The sequence below is a fragment of the Mustela erminea genome, chromosome 13 (assembly GCF_009829155.1).
Source record: "Mustela erminea isolate mMusErm1 chromosome 13, mMusErm1.Pri, whole genome shotgun sequence".
Taxonomy (NCBI): Eukaryota; Metazoa; Chordata; class Mammalia; order Carnivora; family Mustelidae; genus Mustela; species Mustela erminea.
In genome coordinates, this window is record NC_045626.1 from 63,219,965 (window position 1) to 63,236,723 (window position 16,759).

At 51.8% G+C, this 16,759-nt stretch overlaps 1 protein-coding gene across 5 annotated transcripts in view; it reads right to left on the bottom strand.

Moving 5' to 3' along the window:
* Positions 1-2,055: 2,055 nt before the first annotated feature.
* The window catches only part of KLHL22 (kelch like family member 22), a 35,466-nt gene continuing 20,762 nt past the window's right edge, over positions 2,056-16,759 (bottom strand). For all 5 annotated transcript variants that reach the window (XM_032311129.1, XM_032311133.1, XM_032311131.1 and 2 more), the window contains 3 exons: positions 11,747-11,939; positions 5,032-5,265; positions 2,056-3,004 (listed from right to left, as the gene is read on the bottom strand). In XM_032311129.1, the coding sequence (XP_032167020.1) occupies positions 2,639-3,004; positions 5,032-5,265; positions 11,747-11,939 (793 nt within the window). In that variant the 3' untranslated portion in view covers positions 2,056-2,638. The remainder of the gene's footprint in view (positions 3,005-5,031; positions 5,266-11,746; positions 11,940-16,759) is intronic.

A 16,759-nucleotide genomic window follows, 5' to 3' on the forward strand; every position in this document is an offset into this window, starting at 1 on the left:
TGCCCAGCTCCTAGCTTTAGAAGCACACCCCCCAGGGCTTTGGGCACTCACCCCAGCTGGACTGAGTTCATGCACAGGCACCTCAAACTCCTCACCTTCTTTCCCTTCCTTCAGAACGGCTTGCCACCCCAAATTGCCTCCACTGTGAAGGGCACCAGCTGGATGATGCCCCCCACTCCGTGCCAACACCAGGACCTCACAAGTGTCCCAAATCTCTACCTACCCCATTGGCGTATCCCCCAGAGCAGCCCTTCTAATCACATCTGGCTGCCCCCAATGGCTCGCAGGCCTGTCCCCAGCCTCATCTCACTCAAGATCCACAGTGGTCCTCCACCTGTGTCCCATCATAGCCACCTCCCAGGTGATGGGAAGTTCAGGGGTGAATGCAGGGCCCATGTCGGTCCCAGCCACTGTCACACCCCAATCAGGAGACTGAGAAGTGCGGGTGCATGACCGACCATTCAGGCAGCTGGCCAGGTGCCAGGTGAATACCATGATGAGGAAGCTGTGGGTTCACAGGCACCCACAGATGACTTAACAACCACACATATGCCCCATGCGGGTGTGGAGCCTGGGCCGACTGGTTCCAGCCACGATGGCTTCCCCAGGGGGCCTTGAGAGGGTGAGGATTTGCAGGCAGAAAGGAACGAGCACCCAGCTGAGTGAAGGCATGAGACGGGGCCTCTCCGAGAGGCTGCAGGCTGGAGAGCCCGGGTTGCCCAGGTCCCAGACAGGTGTTGGGAGGGGAAGCCATGAAGGCCTCCAGGCTGCCTGGATAGTGGCAGGACTCCTTTCAGGGCTTGTGTCTAGTCCACCCCATGGTCCACAGGACCTCACAGACCCTTCTTTCCCCACCTTCCAGAGCAGAACTCTTACAAAGCCGTGGCCGCACCTAGAAGGCTGCGGGTGGAGGGGGATGACACCAGCAAGCCTGGGACACACTGCCGGGTGGGGGGGCATCTCTGGTGCTTCTCCTTCCCAGGGACTCTGGAGTCTGCAAGAACTGCTGCCCTGGCCTCAAGGTACTGTGAGCCCCCGAGCAGGGGAGAGGACACTGAAGAATGTGGCTACTCTGTCCTGCTGGAAGTGACCCACTAGGCTCAGCACTGGGATTGCCATCCAAGCTAGAAGTGCACGATGTCACATAGGGGTTAGGGAGTGGGCACCTATTCTTGAGGGGTACCCGAACCCTGAGAGACAGGAAGATCATACGCATGGCCCTGAGGGGCAGGCAGCAACGTCCACTGTCTTTAGGGCATCTGGGCCCTACCTCTTCCTCCCATCAAGCAGCACACACTGTCCCTCTTCTCTCCTCCATCCACGACAGAGTGCCAGCTCCCACAGGCTCTGGGGCACAGAAAGAAGACGCCGATGTCCCTGCGCTCTGCCCGGGAGACTGGGAAGTGACGGTTCCTCTGCAGGTTGCCCCCTGCCGTTGGGAGTTCGCAAGAGCAGAGGCTGTGGCTGGAGGAGGGGAGGGCGTTCAGGTGGAAGGTCAGCTGCTGCAGAAGCAAGGGAGGGGCTGGAGGCCCAGCCCACTCGAGGGTGGCCCCAGAGGTTGCCATCTGCTGTGCCACCACGACCCTTGAGATCACATGCTAAGAACTCAGCTAGTGAACCTATAGGAAATGCAGCTCCCCTTCCCACCCCTGCCACACTCAGATCCAGCAAGCAGGGAAGAGCCTATGGTGAGCGGGTCTCCCTCCCCAGGCTTGGGGCTGGGCTTTACTCAGGGCCATGAGATTGCTCACCAAGCTGGACTGAGGTTCAGAGAAGAGCACCTCACCGCAGGTGGTGTTCCAGCAGGCTGGGTGACCACGTCTCAGCAGACCAGGGCGGGTTTCCAAGTTTCCCAGTAACAGCCTGGCTAGCTTGGGGGGGGGGGGAGCGGTGGTTGAGAGGGGTACTGTGCTTTTCCCTCAGATGGGGGCTCCTGTCCTGCCACTGCCACTCAGCAGCTCTGGGCCCGGAAGGCCACAGGTCCCCGCAGAGGACAGCCTTGCACTGGCTGTGAACGGATGGTGAGGCTGCGGCCACAGGAACACAATTCACACCTTTTGTAAGATGATTTATTTCATTTATCAACAACATGGGGTCAGAAAAGCCCAGCTGTAGATCTTTTTATTACTAGAACCAGTCTTGGGCAACTCTATGTATCTCCTTTCCCTTTCCAGGCCTTGGGAGCTTGCAGTAGCTCAAGCCTCTGAATGCTAGGCAGGCGACGGGCTCACTCCACCACCTCCCTGCCCACGGAAGGGGGTACAGTGTGCCTCGGCCGCCTCACCCACAGGGCCAGTCCCCAGGTCCCTTTGGAGAAGGGTGCCCTCTCAGCCCAGCAGGGAGTAGTACCAGGCACTGGGGAGTCCAAGACAGCTGGTGACGCCATGCCTCGTCCAAGCTGAGGAGGAGCGGGCTCGGTAAACTCTCCAGAGAACCAGAGCCCTCCGCAAGCATTCCCATGGTAGGGCGATCACAGCCACGGATCTGCAGAGCTCCACAAATAACCGCCGTAGACTGGCAGGAAGGATGGGTGGCAGGAGCCAGCAAGCACGCGGAGCCAGCAAGAGGGGCCACTGGGAGGCCCCTGCTGCTCTCGGAGCTCCTGCCACCTTCCCTTCGGACACCAGGTGCAGGAGCCCTAGTCCTCGCTCGAGTTGTCAAACTCCTCCCAGTCAGACACGCTCATCACCTCGGAGGCAAAGTCCGGGTCGGCCTGGCTGCGGTCGGGGGTCCCACGAGGCGGCTCAAGGAGCAGGGAGCGAGGCAGGGTGAGTACGCAGGCTGCCAGGCCCGAGATGGAGTTGTCGAGCTGCGGCCCCTCCTCCCAGCAGTCCTTCTCCACGTCGTAGATGTGCACGTAGCCCATGCGGCTGCCTCGGTTGTGCGAGCGGCCACCCAGCACATAGATCCTGGTGTCCAGCACAGCAATGCCAGGCTCGCCGTGCCCGGCTGGGAGCGGGCAGACAGATGACCACTGCCCAGACGTGCAGCTGTAGCAGGCCACCTGCAGAGCCAAGGTCAGAGTAAAGCGGGGCACCTGCTGGGACAGGGCTGCCAGGCTGCCCTGGACCAGCCGGGCAGGACAGCACTCTCGGCCAGGCCCTGGATTCAGACCAAGGCTAAGGGACACAGCCAGGCTGTGTGCAGACCCGGCTCCTCTGGATGAAGAGCCTGGGGCCAGCATCAAAATGTCCTGTCTCCCAGCCAGGCTGACCTCTGTCCTGCCTCCAGGGCCCTCAGCCAGCCGGCGGCCCCAGATGTGCCACACCTCCCCGTGGGCACGCTGTTCTTCTCTAAGGTCTGGGGTTCTCTCCCCTCCACAACACTGAAATTGACCAAAGGCACAGACCCCAGCTAACTCCCTCATGACCCCCAACTCCAGGGGGAAGTGCAGATAAAATGTGGAAGGAGTGAACTCGCTGCCTAGTGATGACCACCAACATTCTCACATCTCCAAACATCCCCTGGACAGTAAACAAATACATGGGAAAATGTTCCACCTACTCGTAATCCAAGAAATGTGAAAGACGGGTTAAATTTGTCCCTGACAACTAGCAGCCACTGGGGGAAGAAAAACCGTAAGATCCATTGCTGATAACTACGTAAGGAAGCCACCCATCTGTGCATTTGTCTGATAATCTAGGAAAGCTATTTGACAGTAGCTTTAAGAGCCACAAAAAATCTTATCTTTTTGGCTTAATAAGCATCTCTGGTTCTCTATCTGTGGTCAGCAGAAAAATGACACCCCCCCCCAAGAAGTCCATGCCCTAGATCTCTAAACCCTGTGTTACTTTACATGGCAGAAGGGACTCTATAGACATGCTTTGGGGTATGGACCTCAAGGTGGGAAGGTGATTCTGGACTTGCCAGGTGGGCCCGTCTACTTGCACAAGTCTCTGAGAGCAGAGGGGGAAAGTCTACCAGGAGGGAAGAGAAGTCAGAAGGACAACTTGCCGTTGCTGGCTGAGGATGAAGCGGCCCCATGCCAGGAATGCAGAGGCCTCGAGAAGCCAAGAAGGGCCTTTACAGCCAGCAAAGAAACAGGGACCTTAGCGCCACACATGCAGGGAACTGAATTCTGATAACCTGAGTGAACAAGGAGTCAGATTCTCCCATAGTGCCCCAGAAAGGACAGATGCCCTGAGGACACCTGGATTTTAGCCATGTGAGACCACATCACACTTAGGACCTACAAACTGTAAGAATACACTTATATTGTTTCAAGTTATTAAGCTGGTGGTGATTTGTCATGGAAACAATAGGAAAGCGACCCACGAGAGCCCAAGGGTTCTCACCGCTCAGGGCTGTTAAAACAGATGGCTGAGTCCCGGCCCTACAGGTTCCAATTCAGTGGATCTGGGGTGGGACCCAAGAACCTGCATTTCTAACATGTTCCCAGGGATGCAGATGCTGCTGGTCTGGGACCACACTTGGAGAAGCAGAGCTCTCACTTAAGAAAACAATCCAAAATGCCTGAAATACACTACAGAGCATAACTTTTGTTACTCAGACCAAACCAAATGACACACCAAAGTGACGGAATTCTGCATGGCCACTGAAGTGGGCAGTGGCTATGGAAACTGAATATTAAACTGGAACTATTCAAAGGATCTGCAATGCAGTCATACTAACATTATAGTTAATGTTTTTAATAATGAAAACAAATGAAAGTACCCTGTCTGATACTATACTGGTCGATACATGTCATTGGTCCAAACCCAGAGAATGTACACCACCCAAGAATGAACCTTAAACTATGGGCTTGGGGTAGAACATGTCACGGTGGGTTCATGGGTTGGAACAAATGCCCCGCTGGTGGGGGATGATGATGGTGGGGGAGACCACGTGTGTAGAGATGGGGGCACATGGCAAGTCTCTGCACCTTCTGTTCAATTTTGCTGGGAACCCAGAGCTGCTATAAAAAATAAAGACTATTTAATAAGGCGGCATATACGTTGCAATTCACCCTGCATCTGAAACAACTGGAAGGGATGGGAAAAGCATGTGCGTGGGCGGCCCAGCTCTGCTCACCTGGTGCACATCCCTCCGGTAGCCAGCATCATTATTGCTGCCCCCAATCACGTACAACTTGTCCAGGAGCGTGGCCATGCCGTGCCAGGCCCGCCGCACGGGCCCATCAGCCAGGCTGTGCCAGGTGTTGCTGTCGGGGTCATAGCAGTGCGTCTCCTTCAGGTAGTCGTCCCCCCTGCGGCCGCACGTGATGTACATCTTCCCCTCCAGCGTGGCGCCCGCGTGGGCATACACCTGCCACCAAGAGAACCAGGAGTGTGTGGGAAGGGGGCAAGAGGGCCATGACAGAAGGCAGCCAGGGGCCCTCACTCAAACCCCATCCCTTGTGGTATCCCCAACTTCCACCTCACATTCTGCTGAGAACCCTCCCTGATTTGGTCTGAGTCACCCACCCTGACTTTACTCCAATAGGGGACAAGTCTAGGGACCCAGAGGTGACTCTGAGCTTCTACAAGGGGGAGAACAGAATCTTTGTCTTTCCCTCACCCCTCAAGGAGACATCTGTATGGGGCGGGGGGGGGGGTGCTCAAAGCAATCAAAGCCCAGCTGTTAGAGCCAGATACCAGAGGAGACTGCACTTCCGAGAATACCTGACCCGCCCTCAGTGGCCTCCACCCCTCCCCTACTCCCAAAGACAAGCCAGTTCTCCAGGCCTGCTGACCCCGCTTTCCCAATCGTTCACAAATAATAACTAACCATATGGTGAGGAAGAAAATGAGATGCAAAATCGAACACAAAGAACAATGCCATTTTAGTGATGGTTATGTGTGAAAGAAGAAAATACACCACCCTGCTTTTGATTTTGGTCCTCAGACTTGGGCGTGCACCCTGGGGGGGGATCCCCTCCCTGCCCAGCCACCTTGACCCTTCACCGGTTCCTACGGCATCCAGGACCTCCTCTCTCATACCCACTTGCTCAACCCACCCCGAGCAAGGCCTTCATGCTGGGCCCGTAGCCCACAAGACAGAGCATTGTGTGTTTTGGGGGCAGAGGAGCCCCATGGGGCATGGAGGCTCCAAGGTTGGTGTTTCAGAGGCAGCCACTAACCCTGAGGCTGTGTGGTGATACAGCAGAGGGCTGGAGAGGTGGACAGGGGACAGAGCAGTGGGCAGGACATAAACCAAGGCCTGGGTCTTCTCTTATCAATGGTGGGGACATGGGGAAGTTTTGGTAGTTTGGGTTCTTTTTCTTTTTCATTAAGATTTTATTTATTTACTTGACACAGAGAGAGAGAGAGAGAGAGAGTGCACAAGCAGAGGAAAAGGCAGGTTCCCCACTGAGTAGGGAGCCCAAAATGGGACTTAATCCCAGGACCCCGGGATCATGACCTGAGTCAAAAGCAGATGCTTAACCAACTGAACCACCCAGGCATCCCTTGGGTTTGTTTGTTTTTAATTAAATTTTTCATTTTGAAGTAAGTGTAGATTCACACATAGTTGTAAGAAAATACAGAAGCCATGTACTTTTTACGCAGGCTCCCCCAGTAACAGCCAGTACACCTCCAGCACAGTAGCACAGCCAAGATGCTGACACTGATCCAGTCAGAACACAGGACACTTCCATCTCCACTAGGATCCCTCCTGTTGCCTGTTTGTAATCACACCCACATCCCCCTGCCCCAGCCCCTTCTTTAATCCCTGTCCATCACCAATCTGTTTCTCCATTTCTATAATTCCGTCATTTCAAGAGTGTTATATGAATGGAATCACACAGCACATAACCTTTTGAAACAGGCTTTCTGTGCTACCTCAGGTTCATCTAGACTTGCTCATATGTGTCCATAGTTCGTTTTTATTGCCGAGTAGAATTCCACGCTGCGTATCTGCTACAGTTTGCTTAGCCATTCACCTGCTGAAGGACATTGGATTTGTTTCCACTTTCTGGCTGTTTGTGAACAGAGTTTTCATTTTTCTGGGATAAATGCCCAGGATGGCAATTGCTGGGTTGCATGGTAGTTGGAAGTTAACTATTTTTTTTTTAAAGATTTTATTTATTTATTTATTTGACAGAGATCACAAGCAGGCAGAGAGGCAGGTAGAGAAAGAGGGGGAAGCAGGCTCCCTGCTGAGCAGAGAGCCCTATGTAGGGCTCAATCCCAGGACCCTGGGATCATGATCTGAGCCAAAGGCAGAGGCTTTAACCCACTGAGCCACCCAGGCAGCCTGGAAGTTAACTATTTAAAGACATTGTGCAATTCTTTCCCAGTGTAGCCACGCCATTTTATAGTCCCATCAGCTCTGCGGTCCCGCCAGCACCAGCTGTGCCACTAGTTTTTATTTTAGTCATTCTGACAGGTGGGCTTCTCACTGTGGGTCTCATTTGGGCTTCTCTAATGGCTAATGACATCGAACATCTTCTCATGTGCTTATTTGCCATCTGATATCCCCCTCCAGAGTTCTGATGACAAGTCCCACTTTTTTTTTTCTTAAAGATTTTATTTATTTATTAGAGAGAGATCACAAGTAGGCAGAGAGAGAGAGAGAAGCAGGCTTCCTGCTGAGCAGAGAGCCCTATGCGGGACTTGATCGCAGGACCCTGAGATCACGACCCGAGCTGAAGGCAGCGGCTTAATCCACTGAACCACCCAGGCACCCTGACAAGTCCCATTTATCGATTTTTCTTCTTATGACTCATGCTTTGGGGGTCAAATCTAAGTACTTGTTGCCCAGTACTAGATGCCAAATATTTTCTTCTTTTTTTCCCCCTAAGTACTATATAGATTTACATTTTACACCTAAGCCCATAAGCCACTTTAATTTTTTATAAAGTATGAGACTTGATCAATGTTCATCTTCTTTGCTTACAGATTCCAACTGCTCTCATAAAATTTGTTGAAAAGTTATCCTTTTCCCATTCATTTGCTTTTGCACCTTTGTCAAAAATCAGGTGGGCCTATCTGTGCGGGTTCTCCTTGCTGCTGCACTGATCCATGCCTAACCCTCTGCCAACACCACAGTCATGACTACTGCAGCCATGTAGTTAAGTCTTGAAATCAGGTAGACTGATTCTTCCCACTTTATTCCTTTATATTTTTTAAATTTAAAAATTTTTTAAATTTTATTTAGGGGCGCCTGAGTGGCTCAGTTGTTAAGTGTCTGCCTTAGGTCATGGAGCCTTAGGCTCAGGTCATGATCCCATGATCCCAGAGTCCTGGGATCAAGCCCTGCATCAGGCTCTCTGCTCTGCGGGAAGCCTGCTTCTCCCTCTCCCCTCCCCCTGCTTGTGTTTCCTCTCTTGCTGTCTCTCTGTCAAATAAAGATTTATTTGAGAGAGAGTGAGAGAGAGAGAGCACAAGCCAGTGTGAGTCCATGTGAGAGACCACAGTGAGGATTTCAGTTTTTATACATTCACTGAAGTTTGCTTCCCATTGGTGCTACTGCCTATGAACTTCTTCACTTGTAAGTCTGAGATATATGAGGCAAAAAGGAAATCCAGGGAACACATAACTGTATGGTGTTATTTCTCAGTTCCTGAGACCCCTAGCTAGACTGCCTTCTCTCAACCATTCTGAAGCTTAAGGGTTTTTTTTTTTTTTTTTTTTTTTAATGTGTATGTCCAGAGTTTTGAGTTGTACTTAGCAAGTTAGGAGGAATACATCTACTCTATCTTCCCAGAAGTGTGAGTTCTCTGGGGAGGTTTTTAAGTGAGAAGAGTTCCCTGCAGAGGTCCCACTTTTCTCCCCGGGACCACAGGAAGGCAGCACTCCACCTGCTGCTGGGACAGGGAGTTCATAGTCTGTTGGGGGCACGTCAGCAATGCCACACTGGTGGGACTCAGCATTACATGTGTCCCTAAGAAACAGGTAAGAGAATGTGACAAACAGATGAGGCTTGTGACAGACTTTTCCCTCAGTCATTTGCTATGTGGGTTCTAGGACAGCAACATGGGCTACACACCTCCCTTCTCCAGGACCTGTGGGCCGCCTCTGCTCACAAGAGAAAACCTCCCTGCTCTCTGGCAGGTTTCCCTCCCTGGATGCCCCCCCCCCCCACAACCCTCTTCTCATCCCTGTTCCTCTGAGCTGATCACAACTGCTCCCATGGCCAGCATACCATCATGTCCAGATAAATCCTTCACATTTCTATCTCCTGGCTGACCACTCCCCTGAGCTTGACTTTTAATGTCAAACTGACATTTCCCACTGGAATATTTATCATGATCTATAGGGAACCCTTCCTTTTCTTTTTCATTCCCAAACCCATCTGTCCTCTTGGTCGGCAGCTTAGCCATCCACCCACGTGCTCAAACCTGGAGCCTGGGCATCTTCCATGATTTCTCCCCTTTCATTCTCTAACATCTGATCCATCAGCAAGTCTGGTCAGTTTACCTCCAAACTATGCCTTGAACCTGCCCAGCTCTCTCCTTCCCCACAGCCTCTACCCTAAGACAAGCCACTGTCGCCCCCACCTGGACCGCCCAGTGGCTCAGAAGCTGCTCTTCTCCATCCCTGTCTCTTCACAATGCCTCCTCATGCCATCCATCCCTCTTGCTCAGATTGGGAATACCCCCTCCTGACCTGGGAACTCCTTCCCTCTCCCAGCAGCTGCTTTCGTTAGACCTTCGTCTAATCAACATCTCTTCAGATGGCCCCCCCAAAGTCTTTTCAGATTAGTCCTGCCAGAGCCCCCTCTCAGGACAATGCTGAGCTTAAGCCTCTTGATTTCCTTCACCACACTTAGCACAATTAGCAATTACTTTACTGATTTGTTTAGTGGTTAAGAGTGGTCTCTCTGGGGCACCTGGGTGGCTCAGTCATTAAGCATCTGCCTTTGGCCCAGGTCGTGATCCCGGAGTCCTGGGATCAAGCCCTGTGTCTGGCTCCCTGCTCAGCGGGGACTCTGCTTCTCCCTCTCCCTCTGCTGCTCCCCCTGTTTGTGTTCTCTCTCTTGCTGTGTCTTTTTCTGTCAGATAAATAAATAAAATCTTTAAAAAAAAAAAAAAAGAGTGGTCTCTCTATTAGGCTGTGAACACCATGGTCTGGAGGGGTACTTTTCTCATCTTTTAACACCACTGGATCCCCAGGGATTGGTATATGGTAGGTGCTTAATAAATAGTAGCTGAACAAATGAATGGTAAGAAAGAAGTAACATTGACAGGGGAGAACCCGGTTGAATGCCGAGGCTGCCCCTCTGTGGCCACATGGGAGAACTGCAGTTTCCAGACAAAGAACCCCTGGAGCCCAACAGCTTTCATTCCTACTCATTCCTTTAGGGAAGAGAATTCAGGGGTCCATCAGGTCTCAAGGACCCCCTGATCTTCCCCATGCAAAATCTCTTCCTTCCTCCAGAATGAGGGGAGGGAGTACCCCACTAGAGGCACTTCCTTCCCCAGGAAAGCAGAGGAGCAAGGAGCAGGCCAGCTTTCCCTGCCTTGGAGGAAACCCCCAGCCTCGGAGCCCTTGCGGGCCATGGAGAAGAGCTGGACCCATCAGGAAGACCTCAGCCCCCTGAGGTAAAAGACTACAGCCTTGGGGGGATTGGAGAGGGGACAGAGATAAGAGGAGGTATGGAAAGAGGTTCAGAAAGGTAGGAGATCGGGGCTCCTGGGTGGCTCAGTGGGTTAAAGCCTCTGCCTTCGGCTCAGGTCATGATCCCGGGATACTGGGATTGAGCCCTGCATCGGGCTCTCTGCTCAGCGGAGACCCCCCACCCCCCGCCTGCCTCTCTGCCTACCTGTGATCGCTGTCTGTCAAATAAATAAACTCTTTAAAAAAAAAAAGAGAGACAGGAGATCTTGTGGCAGAGCCTGGACAACAGCCCCACATGTGTGTCCTCATGCCATCCTCTGCCTCTAGAGTGCCCAGGGATACCCCTGGATACATATGATCTTTAACAACAAGCAAACAAATGTGAAATACAACTTCTAAAGTGGTGTTTTGGCCTTTTCAAAGGCCCCACCCTTCAGGAAGCCCTTGAAGTCGGAGACTCCCATGCCCTCCTCTATCAAGTGTCCCTCCTGTCTAACATCTTTGAACACACTTCAGACCAGCTCAACTATGCTGAGGGACCGACAAGGGGAAGGGACAGACAAGGGACAGACAAGGTTTTCGTCGACATTTGAACTACAGGATTAAAGTAGCTTCCTCGGGGGGTCGGGGGGGTGCCTGGGTGGCTCAGTCAGTTGAACCTCCAACTCTTGGTGTCAGCTCAGTCCTGATCTCCCAGTCATAGGATCCAGCCCCATGTCGGGCTCCACAATCAGGGAGTCTGCTTCAGACTCTCTCTCAAATAAAATCTTTATTTTTTTAAAGATTTTATTTATTTATTTGACAGAGATCACAAGTAGACAGAGAGGCAGACAGAGAGGGTGAGAGGAGGAAGCAGGCTCCCCTCTGAGCAGAGAACCTGATGCAGGGCTTAATCCCAGGACCCTGAGATCATGACCTGAGCCAAAGGCAGAGGCTTATTTACCCACTGAGCCACCCAAGAGCCCTCAAATAAAATTTTTAAGAAAAGAAAAAATAAAGCAGCCTCCTGGGATCAAGGTGGCGAGACCAAGATGGGGATGAAATACCGGGAACGGGATCTGGTGTATACTTGGGGAGGTTCTCCCCACGAGGCTGGCTGAACTCCAGGAGTCCCCTGCCCCAATCACAATGCAGAGTCTTTGGGGGTACCCACTAGTTCTGGTTCCCCAGCTTGGCCATCCACTTGCTCTGCACACCCTAGAAGGAAAGAGGGCAGGAAAAGGCCCCTCTGGGAGGGGTTTCCTTACCTCCCTCTTGAGCGGAGCCACGTAAGCCCAGGAGTTGGTGGCGGGATCGTAACGCTCCACAGCACTCAGATCATTATGGTAGTCGCGGCCCGCCACCGCATAGATGTACCTGCCCACCACACACACACACAGGTCGGCATGTTCCTGCTGCAGCGACTGGATCTGGAACCAGCGGTTGTGCCTTGGGTCATACCTTTTGAGGGAACACGAGGGCAGTGCATCACTGATAGGCCAGAAAGTTTGCCCAGCAGGCCCACACCTTCTGTTCCACCACTGTACCCTGAACCCGCCACCCCCCAGCTGCCCCAACATACCGGCACATGCCCATCTACAACCACACCAGCAGGCCACTACATGCCTGAACATGGGTGTGTCTCTAGCACAGAGCCTGAAAGGCATGGCCAGGAGCCCATCTTCTTCCTTCATCATCCTTTGCAAAAAGTCATATCCCCAAGCAGCAGCTTCATCACGAGCTCCTTTGTGCAACCACCCCTTCCCACAGCTCTGAGAGTCCTCTGCCCTTCATCGGCCTTTGAAGGCCTTCATTTGCATACTCAGCCCAGGCAATCGCAGCCTTCCTGGGAGATCCACATCACCCCTCACTTCATCCTCTGGCATGCTGGACCTACACGGCAAAGGCCTCCTAGCCCTCTCCAGCTGGCTGTTCACCAGTCCGAACGGAAGCCCGTGCTCCCTCTGCTCACCCGATCCCACACTCACCAGCAAGCCCCCACTCATACCAAAATCCTCACCCAGCCTAGCAGCTGAGGCCCTTCACAGGCCAATCTACACACCTGCCTTGCCGGCACTCAGCCCTGCCCCACTCCATGCCGCAGGCCTGGCACTTTGCGGGACATGCAGGCAGGTATGCTATTTGGGTGAATACAGAGGATTATAGAGCCTTAAGTGACCAGACCCTGTGGGCCCAAGCCCCAGAGTCCACTTTCCCCACCAAACAGAGTCTGGCCCTTTTCCCCTGGTCGTCCACTCTGGTACCAGTTCTGAGAGCCTGCTTCTGCAGTCTCCTTCCTCAAGAGCTCGTGCATAATTATAGCTGCTTTCAGATAAGTGGTTTTTGTTTCTCCACAGAAAGACCAACTCCAAGGGGATGAGCTGAACTTCAACGGGCTCATTAGAGAAGGAACAGAGTTTTCTTTGGTTGGTGCCATATACAGTTGGTGGACAGACAGATTTCAACCTTTGCCTCAAAGCACGAGTGAGATGTGCTCTGCGGCTCCTCCTTCCTGCCTGCGCATTTCAGCCAGCTCCTCCCTGCCAGCCAGGAATGGCAGGAAACAGGACACCTCAGCGGCTGGGGCAAACAGGAGAGAAAGCACATGCGCACGGGTCACAGAGACCCAGGTTTGGGAGCTGGTCTGCCCGGTCCAGCTGGGCGCGTGCAGGCATCAGTTCTCCCCACTCCAGCATTCACCCAGTTTCTGCGCCTGGTGTAGGGGAGGGTGCCGCCTGCCTATGAAAGCTATCACAAGGACTCAGAAAGGACAATGCACATGAAAAGGGTCCTTGTCACACCGGAAGGGAGTTCGTAAAGGACTGGTTCAAGTCTGTATTCCTAGTCCTCACTGTAGCTCGGGGCAGATCACGCACTGTCTGCTCGATGACTTAAACAAAAATTACCAACAGTGCAATCATTCAGTCATCGCTGGCCACCCAATGTGGATCAGGCATGGTGCTCAGTGCAGGGACCCCGAAGGGAAACTCCAGACAAGCATGCTTCTTTCAACTGTAGAGGTACAGAGAGGGTGATCTACCCAGAAGTCATGATCCACTGGATAGCAGGGGCTGGGAGGGCAGAGCTCTCTCATGGAAAGACCAGGAAGGGCCTGGGGTGAGCCAGTCCAAGGTCTAGCTAGAGACAGGCAGCAAGGCCATTCCAGGGGCTCAGCACTCACGGAGGCCCTGCCAAGTGACTGGGATGGGCGCTTCCCACTGCCTTTCCTGTACACGACACTCATTCATGTACATGTCTCCCCCACCCCTATTTCTGGTCAACTGCAAGTCAGCATCTTTCACCAGAGTGAGATAAGACCCACAGATGCTTCCGCTTGCTTCCTTCTGGTCTCCTGCCCTCACAGCTTCCTTGGATGCATTCATATGGATTTGTGGTTTCAGACACACACACACACAAAACACACTACACATACACACACTATACATCAATAATTTAGACGCAACCGCAGTTGTGCTCACTTCTTATCTCTCCACTGTGTCCTATATTCCACGTTTCCCATTTTATTGGATTTTCTACTTCATTGGAATAAATCCTCAAGTAATGTTTTTTCTAAAAAAAGGAGCTATATAAAGATATAAACAGTTTTAGTCACTTTAAGGCAGATTTTGGATCACCCTACTGCAAACTCAGAAGTGCAAGCTAGAGTCAAAAAGAAATGCTCTGAGGTCTTTGTTAAATCGTGCAGACCATTTTTCTTCTGTGTTTCCACAACTTAAGCATTCCCATGCCTATATCCATTATAATCAAGGAAATTTTAAAAATATATTTTGAAATATGAATAGCCACAGAAATGCCTAAGGGAGAAAATAAGTTGCTATTCTAAGAAGGGTCCAACAGACCATGGGTGAGGTGGACAGTCAGCACAGGTCCCCCCATCTGAAAGCAGGGTGCTCCTTGGAAACCTTTCAAAAGCTGAAATGGCATAAAACAAAGCAAATACAATTAATTCATGTGGGGAAAAAATGAGAGTGTTTCCAGACCCAAAAAATAACCGTTCTTAGGGCCTTTCTGATACCTTAGGTCACTGCTTGCTAATGGAAGCACAAAAGAAACAGAGACAAAGCACAGATGCTCACAGAGTTCAAAGTGCTGGCCACTTGATGCTGAGATGCTGACTGTAGTTTCCAGGGAAGGCGCCTGGAGGGCCCACTCTCACTCAAGGATGCATGTTGCCTCTTTACAGGCTTGCTGCAAAACCAATGCCGAACACTATCTTCACTTTTAATCTTTTTGTAAAAGCAAAAATCCTCCTTGGAATTCTCCTGGTTAGTGAAAACAGGCACTAATGTAGGTCTTTCACAAGAGCAAAGTGGAGTAACGTAGACTTTGAAAAGTAGGGGGGGAGTACAATACAATTTGCTCCAAGACAGCTGACTTCTTACATACAGGTTCTGGATACCAATGCTCTCACATAACCTGAGAAGTCTCTAGCACCCCAAGTGCAAACCCTAATTGCAAATTTTGTCTTCTTGTATTCTGAGAGTCTGTAGATCTAAGGCTCATAAACTAAGGAATGGGAGAAAGGAGAGAACCAAACTCTTAGACCATTCCAATTAAGATCCATCTGGCAGTTTTAGAAGTCTACGAGGAGACTGATGGAACTCCCACCCTGTAGAGGTGACAGACCCCAGGGTCCTGCCCACCACCCAGGGGTGCAGACATGGCACCCCAACCCCTTCACAGTGCCTCCCCTGCCAGGCAGGTCTCACCCACCCCACCTGCCACGATGACCCAAACTTGTCACTGGAGTTTGAGGCAGAGGTTATCAAACATTGCTGCCGATATTAGCATTTTCCAGAGTTTAGCTTGGGAAATTTACACCGGTCTTGAGTGAAACTGATAGCAAGTCAGTAAAAGGGCAGACCAAGGGCAGGCAGCAGCCCCCACTGTGGGAAAGCCCCACAGCCTCCCTGTGGGCACACAACCACCCCACTGTATGATAAGGACTGGTGACCACAACACCCTGGAGAGGTCTGTTTTGCAGGTCTGTGGGTTGCTCTCAGCAGGGAGGTCTGGCCTTGGCCTTCCCAAGGCGGAAACAGGCCCCTAAAAAAGCAGCTTTGAGGCTTTTCAAGGGAAGGCTGAACCTGGTGCTGCCACACCCACTGTGGAGGGTATTTGGTTAGGGAGAAAATGAACATATTGTTTCCTCCTTTCTGAACTCAGTCTGTCCTGTGTTTAACTGCAGTTGAGCTGCCAAGCTTTGGGTCTCTTCAGTTTAAAAGAGGTGATTGCTTCCTGGAGCCCAGAAAGCAGAAGGGGCTGGAGCTCTCTCCTCACAGTCACCTCATGCTCACTTCCAAGAGGCAAGGACAGGCCAGACCCCACCCCCACCCCCAAAGAAGGAAACATGAATGTGAACTTGGTCAGTACCTAACTCCTAGCCATGGAAGCAGCTAGCACTCTCTCTTTCTTACCAGCTTTCTTTCAGCTTGCAAAAGATGGAGACTTCCCACACATATCAAATCCCACACAATCAAACCAAAGTGAAGTGGAGGGCCCCTGGACATCTAATGGTAGCTGAGGCTGTGGGGATCTACCCTGATTCCTCTGTTCTGCCCCCAAAAGTGGATAGCTCAATAGAGTAACAGAGCCGGAAGCATCCTACAGCTCAATAGACTGACAGAGCCAGAAGCATCCTACAGACCAGGACAGTCCACAAAACCCCCTCTTTCAGGTTCCTGCACTCAATTCCAATGTGTGTGTTGGGGCAGGGAGCATGACATTTTCTCTACACCGATAAGCAATCCTCTGGATGCCAACTAAGCGTCCTACAATTCAACTAAATTCCAAGGCTATCTACCGGAGGTAGCATCAGATCCCACAGTACGATGGCTCACTCCATAGGCTGGTACTGCCCTTCCCCAGCGTCCCCATTTCAGACACTAGTCATAAGCCCAGCCTGTTATCTACGCTTCTGACCTACCGGCTACCAATGGGAGGTTCCAGTGACCCCCTCCAGCCCACAATGCCAATCACAAGCACCAGGTTGTACCTCTGGCCAACTGGCCATAAATCAGAGATTCTCAAAACCCCCTTCCTTGGGTTTCATTAATCTGCCAGAGCAGCTCACAGAACTCAGAGAAACATTACACTTACTAGATTACCCATTTATTATAAAAAGATATAAATCAGAACGGCCAGATAGAGATACAAAGAACAAGGTCTGGGGAAAGAGTAGGGAGCTTCCATGCCCCCTCCAGGACGGTGTGTCACTCTCCCAGCACCTCCAGACTGGGTGGTCACCAACCCTGAAGCTC